Source organism: Oncorhynchus keta, chromosome 20 (assembly GCF_023373465.1).
Source record: "Oncorhynchus keta strain PuntledgeMale-10-30-2019 chromosome 20, Oket_V2, whole genome shotgun sequence".
Classification (NCBI taxonomy): Eukaryota; Metazoa; Chordata; class Actinopteri; order Salmoniformes; family Salmonidae; genus Oncorhynchus; species Oncorhynchus keta.
Genome location: NC_068440.1, coordinates 41,487,461 through 41,496,327, shown reverse-complemented (window position 1 = coordinate 41,496,327; position 8,867 = coordinate 41,487,461). Strand labels below are relative to the sequence as shown.

The window sequence follows — 8,867 nt, the reverse complement described above, 5'->3', positions numbered from 1 at the left end:
GTCTTTCATTACTCTAGGGATGACTGGTTAGCTGTCTGGTACTCTTTCATTACTCTAGGGGTGACTGGTTAGCTGTCTGGTAGTCTCTCATTACTCTAGGGATGACTGGTTAGCTGTCTGGTAGTCTCTCATTACTCTAGGGATGACTGGTTAGCTGTGTGGTAGTCTCTCATTACTCTTTGGATGACTGGTTAGCTGTCTGGTAGTCTCTCATTACTCTAGGGATGACTGGTTAGCTGTCTGGTAGTCTCTCATTACTCTAGGGATGACTCTGGTTAGCTGTCTGGTAGTCTCTCATTACTCTAGGGATGACTCTGGTTAGCTGTCTGGTAGTCTCTCATTACTCTAGGGATGACTGGTTAGCTGTCTGGTAGGCTCTCATTACTCTAGGGATGACTCTGGTTAGCTGTCTGGTAGTCTCTCATTACTCTAGGGATGACTGGTTAGCTGTCTGGTAGTCTCTCATTAATCTAGGGCGGGGGGGGGCCTTTCGTTACATCGGCTGTACATCACGTTGATAGGAAATGTATTTCCTTAATGAATTCTGACAGACAAAAGCACAATACTGCGTCAATTAGTATAACATTTATTAAATAACTACTTCGAACACCCGTTCAGATCACTTTCTGGCACGGATATCAAAAGATATACAACTTTTACTTACATATATTTACATTATGCACAGGAGATGGTGTGTGTGTGTGTGTGTGTGTGTGTGTGTGTGTGTGTGTGTGTGTGTGTGTGTGTGTGTGTGTGTGTGTGTGTGTATACAAGGCATTATTACAGCTCTGTGTGGAAGTAAGTTATGTTAAAAACGATTCTCGTTTTAGAGCCTAAACACGTTTGCCTTCTACTGCCTTGAGTCGAACAGGAAGGTCATCGCCAAACATATTCATCAAAACAAAACAAAAAAAACAAAAAAACAAGACAACAGTAAACATGAACTAATGTGACTAAACACATTTCAGTTAATTACCATTAGCTCCTGTCTTGGGCCAATCAGTGTAATTTTTCTAAAATGTCAGATCTCTATGGCAAGAGGCATCATTCACCCAAGTTTAATCCACAAATCGTCCCAGTGCTGTCAGATAGCGTGTGACAAATAACAGATAGACAGATCCACACTCCCCTCGCGGATATCATTGTGTGGGACAATGACAAGTTTTTCCCATCGTATGTGACTGATCAGGTAGAAATGGAGACGTCTGGTAACCGAAGTAGGATTTATAGTCTTCTCTCTAACCACTTTTGGCACACAAGATGTCCACTAGCTCTGGTCCAGGGCACTAGACCGTTCCTCTAACTAGGACCAGAGCTAGGTGACCACTAGAGAGACTAAATCAAACACTATAATTGTCTGTAAATATATAAACCGTATGTATAACATAACGTTGTTAATACACTGAACAAACAATATAAATGCATCATGTAAAGTGTTGATCTCATGTTTCATGAGCTGGAATTAAAGATCCCAGAAACTTTCCATTGTCTACAAATGTGTTTAACATCCCTGTTAAGTGAGCATTTTATCCTTTGTCAAGATAATCCATCCACCTGACAGGTGTGGCATATCAAGAAAGCTGATTAAACAGAACGATCATTACACAGGTGGATCTACGTGTCAACCCATTGAGCATGTTTGGGATGCTCTGGATCTACGTGTATGACGGCGTGTTCCAGTTCCCGACCAACATCCAGTAACTTCCCACAGCCATTGAAGAGGAGTGAGACGACATTCCACAGGCCACAATCAACAGCCTGATCAAGAAAGAGATGTGTCGCGCTGCACGAAGCCGTTCACTCCGAATACTGACTGGTTTCCTGATCCATCCACGCCTCTACCTTTTTGTCGTTGTTGATATGTGACCAACAGATGCATATCTGTATTCCCAGTCATGTGAAATCCATAGATTAGGGCCTAATTCAGTTATTTCACTTGACTTGATTTCCTTATACAGTTCATATAACTCATTAAAATCATTGCATGTTTAAAAAAATAAAATAAAAAATAAAAAATTCAGTGTATATTTCAGTGTAAGATGATATTTTCCATGGAGCTGATGTATAGGCTTAGTGGTCTTCGTCTGTAAATCAATTTCAATTTCAACTGACATCCTGTGGACACTTTCAAAACTTCATACACCCCCATTTTCAAATACTTTGACTTGCTTGCCCCCCCCCCCAAAAAAAAAAACCACAGCTACACAAAAAGACAAGACTGAGGATTTACCATTTCAAAATGTAAAATAAATTAAAATTAATAAAGATACAGTTAACTTTCCAAATAAAAAGGTTTTGAGACCAATACACATAGTAGTAACTTTGTGGTACGCATTCAGAACTCATTTCAGTCGCAACAGCAACCTTTAAAAATGTTATTTAAAAAATAGGATAAATCTAGAATATAAGCAGGACATTTTTTCAACAAAAAAATACTTCAAACGGTAGTCATTCTAGATTAGTACGAGCTGTCGTTATGTTTTTGCCCAACACTAAGTCTTGAACTAGTAACGGTGTTGTAGTGATACTATAGATTGTACAGGCTGTGTGAAATAGCTTGGTTAACAGTTGTACTAGTGGTTCTAGTTTAATGGTGAGGTTAAGTGCTGTGATGAACACAGCTTTTACCTCCAGTTTATTAGACTACAGAGTTGGTCCCAAATCTCTTCTGGGCCACACTGGGGTGTATTCATTTGTGCACTAGGAATGTTTATATTGCACGAATTCGGGTAGGTTCCTCCCTGTTTGCTTTCCTAATGAATACCTCCCGTGTTGAATATGCTTATGGTCAAGTTCATTTTGTATGGCCCGGTCCCCTTGGGTAAGGCAGTGTTTGTATATTTTAGAGCATTGCATTGGTCCTTAAGTGAAATCTCCACCCACCAGGGGCACTGGACCGTGCAAAACAAACCCGCACATAGAAAAGTGGGTAAGGAAACATTTGAGATGGTTTCAAAACTGCACGAAACACACGACTTGTAAAACAAACATTGATAAGAGACCTCACTTCCTTGCGAAGTGTGTCAAACAGCAGACAATGTCTTAAAAAGGAACTAAACTATACAAATCTAACTTATTATTATTATTATTGTTGTTTTTGTTTATGTACATATTTAGAAAAGGAAAAAAATAAATGTTGAATTGACAGTATGCAGATACTGGGACTAACAGGTCGACAACATATTACACATCAGAAGCAGCTGGATTAAGAAAATACAAAGTAGTCAGAGCCCTAAGTAGTCAGAGAACTAAGTAGTCAGAGAACTAAGTAGTCAGAGCCCTAAGTAGACAGAGAATTAAGTAGTCAGAGAATTAAGTAGTCAGAGAATTAAGTAGTCAGAGCCCTAAGTAGTCAGAGAACTAAGTAGTCAGAGCCCTAAGTAGACAGAGAATTAAGTAGTCAGAGAATTAAGTAGTCAGAGCCCTAAGTAGTCAGAGCCCTAAGTAGTCAGAGCCCTAAGTAGTCAGAGCCCTAAGTAGTCAGAGAATTAAGTAGTCAGAGCCCTAAGTAGTCAGAGCCCTAAGTAGTCAGAGCCCTAAGTAGACAGAGAATTAAGTAGTCAGAGCCCTAAGTAGTCAGAGCCCTAAGTAGTCAGAGCCCTAAGTAGTCAGAGAACTAAGTAGTCAGAGAATTAAGTAGTCAGAGCCCTAAGTAGTCAGAGCCCTAAGTAGTCAGAGCCCTAAGTAGTCAGAGCCCTAAGTAGTCAGAGAATTAAGTAGTCAGAGCCCTAAGTAGACAGAGCATTAAGTAGTCAGAGCCCTAAGTAGTCAGAGCCCTAAGTAGTCAGAGCCCTAAGTAGTCAGAGCCCTAAGTAGTCAGAGTCCTAAGTAGTCAGAGCCCTAAGTAGTCAGAGTCCTAACAGTCAAGACAGTACAAAGTAGTCAGAGAATTAAGTAGTCAGAGCCCTAAGTAGTCAGAGAATTAAGTAGTCAGAGCCCTAAGTATTCAGAGCCCTAAGTAGTCAGAGAATTAAGTAGTCAGAGAATTAAGTAGTCAGAGCCCTAAGTAGACAGAGAATTAAGTAGTCAGAGCCCTAAGTAGTCAGAGCCCTAAGTAGACAGAGAACTAAGTAGTCAGAGTCCTAAGTAGTCAGAGCCCTAAGTAGTCAGAGCCCTAAGTAGTCAGAGCCCTAAGTAGTCAGAGCCCTAAGTAGTCAGAGCCCTAAGTAGTCAGAGCCCTAAGTAGTCAGAGCCCTAACAGTCAAGACAGTACAAAGTAGTCAGAGCCCTAAGTAGTCAGAGTCCTAAGTAGTCAGAGCCCTAAGTAGTCAGAGCCCTAAGTAGTCAGAGCCCTAAGTAGTCAGAGCCCTAACAGTCAAGACAGTACAAAGTAGTCAGAGCCCTAAGTAGTCAGAGCCCTAACAGTCACGACAGTACAAAGTAGTCAGAGCCCTAAGTAGTCAGAGCCCTAACAGTCACGACAGTACAAAGTAGTCAGAGCCCTAACAGTCACGACAGTACAAAGTAGTCAGAGTCCTAACAGTCACGACAGTACAAATTAGTCAGAGCCCTAACAGTCACGACAGTACAAATTAGTCAGAGCCCTAACAGTCACGACAGTACAAATTAGTCAGAGCCCTAACAGTCACGACAGTACAAATTAGTCAGAGCCCTAACAGTCACGACAGTACAAATTAGTCAGAGCCCTAACAGTCACGACAGTACAAATTAGTCAGAGCCCTAACAGTCACGACAGTACAAATTAGTCAGAGCCCTAACAGTCACGACAGTACAAATTAGTCAGAGCCCTAACAGTCACGACAGTACAAAGTAGTCAGAGTCCTAACAGTCACGACAGTACAAAGTAGTCAGAGTCCTAACAGTCACGACAGTACAAATTAGTCAGAGCCCTAATAGTCACGGCAGTACAAATTAGTCAGAGTCCTAACAGTCAAGACAGTACAGTAGTCCTAACAGTCAAGACAGTACAGTAGTCCTATCAGTCAAGACAGTACAGTAGTCCTACCAGTCAAGACAGTACAGTAGTCCTATCAGTCAAGACAGTACAGTATCAGTCAAGACAGTACAGTAGTCCTAACAGTCTAGACAGTACAGTAGTCCTAACAGTCAAGACAGTACAGTAGTCTTACCAGTCAAGACAGTACAGTAGTCTTACCAGTCAAGACAGTACCAAACTGAAGTCTGTATACACTTAGTAGAAACATTTGATATTCAAAATTGTTGTAGAAATATTCTAATAAAAAGAAATATATATATTATTTTAAAATGTCTGGCTTTTGTAACCGATACCAGTAAAAAATAAAATGAATAAAAAGGCTCTTATTTAGCTTTCGACAGTCTTCTTCTCCACCCTGGAAAAAGAGGGTTGTAGTAAATTGTTCTCGTGCAGTGTCTAAAAAGTCATTAGAGACTTTCAAGTTATACCTACAATAGATAAAGTTATGGCAATATACATCAACAGTACTATGCATTGTACCCATAACATTAAGGTTCCTGTGCAACATTAATTTGACATAAAAAAAAAAAAACGTCTGAAATGACACCGTAAAAAGTCCCCATGGAGTTCACTACAGTTACAGCCCCGTGTGGTGCACAAGGAAATGGGTTGCCGTTTTAGATTGGACCCAAAACAACACTGACAACACAACGGGTGACTTCTGTTGGGAAAATGTGTCATAGCTGAAGTGGGCGGGACTTAAACCAGGAAGGCCGTCAGTCATATGCTTCCTTTGCCATGGGGGGGGGGGGGTCAGATATGTTGTCGTTCCTCGTCATACGGAACAGCAGTTTTAGAAACATCTTCTGTTTTTGGAGCTTGTGTTAGTGATCCTTTTAAGTTCAGAGACCTGAAGCAGCAGTGTGGTTGGATGGAAGCAGTGTCGCCTTTGTGATAGGTCCAGCCCCCCTCATTAGCCCCACCCAGTGCAAGCAACAATCAGTCACGCCATTGGTCCATGAGTGTTCTAGAACCTACACCATGTTTGTCAGTTCTGTCGAGTCGGTTTCGGAGTCGGCCTCATTTTCCCTGTGAGAACAGAACATAGAGATCCGGGGATTACACACGACAGACAAGCAGTCCATATACCTGAACAGTTCACAACAAAATGTACTTGATGAAAAGCCTGGGTATCAGCCTGGGTATCAGGCATGGCAAGGAGTGGCAAGGAGTGGCAAGGAGTGGCAAGGAGTGGAATAATAGCACAAACAGACTGGCACCCAGGCTCCTTTATGAGTAAAGGGTTCGTACAGACAGTGGTCCAATTCAAGGTCTTTTCCAAGCACTAATATTTATGTTCAAGGACCATCAATTTGTAAGTAGTTCCTATTATGCAATTGTTTGTAGTCGCCACCAGATGGCAGTATATCACCACAGAATCAAAACGACTAACTTACCATTCATTACAACCTCACAAGTTCTACTCAATAATTTGTTGATTCACTACTTATTTCCTACATACATGAGTGGTAAGTCAGTAGTGATGGTGTAATTTGAGTAGTGATGAGCAGAGTGAGGTCCCCTAACGCCTACTGGTGAACATCTATTCACATTACTACACAATTCCAGCTTAATGTCTGTATTGGATTTTTTTATTGGGCATTTGGGAATTTACTTCTTAATAGCTACAAAAAAAAGCATCTTGCTTCCGACCGGCAGCTTTAGAGCGAGTTCGTAAATTGCCTCCAGCTTGTCAGAGGTCACTCTGGGTCCTTGGTAAATTCAGAGCGTTTCGCTCTCAGAGCGTTCGGCGCCCAGCTCTGGCCGACGAATAAGGTTGTTCTGAGCGTTCTGACTGCAACGGCAGTTAACTGGCTAACATTAACTAGCCACTTCCAGACACATAATGAGAGAACACCTCACTCTGACCATTTTAGTCCCACCAGCAGAGCTGGTTAGGCTGTTTTCATGTAATCCAGAGCGTTGGTGACTGTAACTTGAGCTGCTGGCAACAATTACATTACGCTTTTTTCGCCGACTGATACCGGCCATATTCAACGGGTGTTGAGCGTTCGTAAATGTGTCAGTTGTTCTGCGCTCTGGTACACTCAGACGAGAGTGCTCCGAAATCGGAGTAGATAGCCAGAAGCGACTTTACGAACACACCCTTAGTGACGCCGGTCGGGAGGATGGCGGGTGGGCTGTGTGAGTAACGGGCCAACAGAACGGCAGGAGCACGGCGAAAGCAGGTACCACGTGAATGAGGAGATTGGTGGGGAAAAGTTACATAATTTATAACTGGCGCCATCGCAGGATGCAGCGTTGAACCCTGTGAGTGCTTCCGAAAGCAATAAGTGATCTTATAATGGTAAACAATTTATTTCCAGGTCTATGCCTATGGTATATCTATCCAATCCGGTTATATATATATATATATATATACACACACACAGGAAATGCTTGGGGTACGAGGCCCGAGTTCCCCAGTCAGACATGCAAGTCTTACCGTTGCTCCTGCAGCAGCTTCCTGTTGCCCTGCCTCCTCTCTTCGTCGATTGGATAAGAGCGGAATATGACCAGACCAATCAGAAGGAGTCCTATGGGCGCCGCGGAGACCAGAACCTTCAGGGTTATATCCACATTCTCAGGCTGGGTGCAACCTCGAGTCATATACCCTGCAAAACTACAGATGGAGTGAAGGAGAAGCAGGAAATCATGAGGAAGGAATTTAATCACAAGACTTTGATCAAAGATGTGCATGTGACACACTAATTCAGATGGAGAAGCAATCCTGTGCTTTGAAGTGGGATTTTGGCTTATCCTCATGTTTTTTTTTTACTGGGAAAGTAAAACTTCCTGACTGATGATATCTAAACGAATATGTACAGCACGAAGGGGCCGCAAGGGGCCGCAAGAGGCCAAAGTCTCCATCTGTGAAGGGTAAACTTACTCCAAGCTGAGAGTAGAGATCCCCAGAGAGATTCCAGAGGCAAACTTGGTGAAGAAGACGTAGAAGGAATAAAAGATGGCTTCGTGACCCCGAGAGTCTGGGTTCTGGACCTGGAAGTCATCCACCACGTCTGGCAGCATGGACCTAGAGACAGAGAGACAGAGAGTCAGTAACATCCTCCACATCTGGCAACATGGACCTAGAGATATCGTCTGAGATTCCCAAGGATTGGAAAGCTGCCGCAGTCATCCCCCTCTTCAAAGGGGGAGACACCCTGGACCCAAACTGCTATAGACCTATATCCATCCTGCCCTGCCTATCTAAGGTCTTCGAAAGCCAAGTCAACAAACAGGTCACTGACCATCTCGAATCCCACCGTACCTTCTCCGCTGTGCAATCTGGTTTCCGAGCCGGTCACGGGTGCACCTCAGCCACACTCAAGGTACTAAATGATATCATAACCGCCATCGATAAAAGACAGTACTGTGCAGCCGTCTTCATCGACCTCGCCAAGGCTTTCGACTCTGTCAATCACCAAATTCTTATCGGCAGACTCAACAGCCTCGGTTTTTCGGATGACTGCCTTGCCTGGTTCACCAATTACTTTGCAGACAGAGTTCAGTGTGTCAAATCAGAGGGCATGCTGTCCGGTCCTCTGGCAGTCTCTATGGGGGTGCCACAGGGTTCAATTCTCGGGCCGACTCTTTTCTCTGTATATATCAATGATGTTGCTCTTGCTGCGGGCGATTCCCTGATCCACCTCTACGCAGACGACACCATTCTATATACTTTCGGCCCGTCATTGGACACTGTGCTATCCAACCTCCAAACGAGCTTCAATGCCATACAGCACTCCTTCCGTGGCCTCCAACTGCTCTTAAACGCGAGTAAAACCAAATGCATGCTTTTCAACCGATCGCTGCCTGCACCCGCATGCCCGACTAGCATCACCACCCTGGATGGTTCCAACCTTGAATATGTGGACATCTATAAGTACCTAGGTGTCTGGCTAGACTGCAA

General features: G+C 43.2%; 1 protein-coding gene across 1 annotated transcript in view; it reads right to left on the bottom strand.

Moving 5' to 3' along the window:
• Positions 1 to 570: 570 nt before the first annotated feature.
• Positions 571 to 8,867, bottom strand: part of mfsd2ab (MFSD2 lysolipid transporter A, lysophospholipid b) — a 62,572-nt gene continuing 54,275 nt past the window's right edge. Inside the window, exons 13-15 of the mRNA XM_052472893.1 lie at positions 7,848 to 7,991; positions 7,404 to 7,580; positions 571 to 5,986 (exon numbers count right to left, since the gene is read on the bottom strand). Coding sequence (XP_052328853.1) covers positions 5,932 to 5,986; positions 7,404 to 7,580; positions 7,848 to 7,991 — 376 coding nt within the window. The 3' untranslated portion in view covers positions 571 to 5,931. The remainder of the gene's footprint in view (positions 5,987 to 7,403; positions 7,581 to 7,847; positions 7,992 to 8,867) is intronic.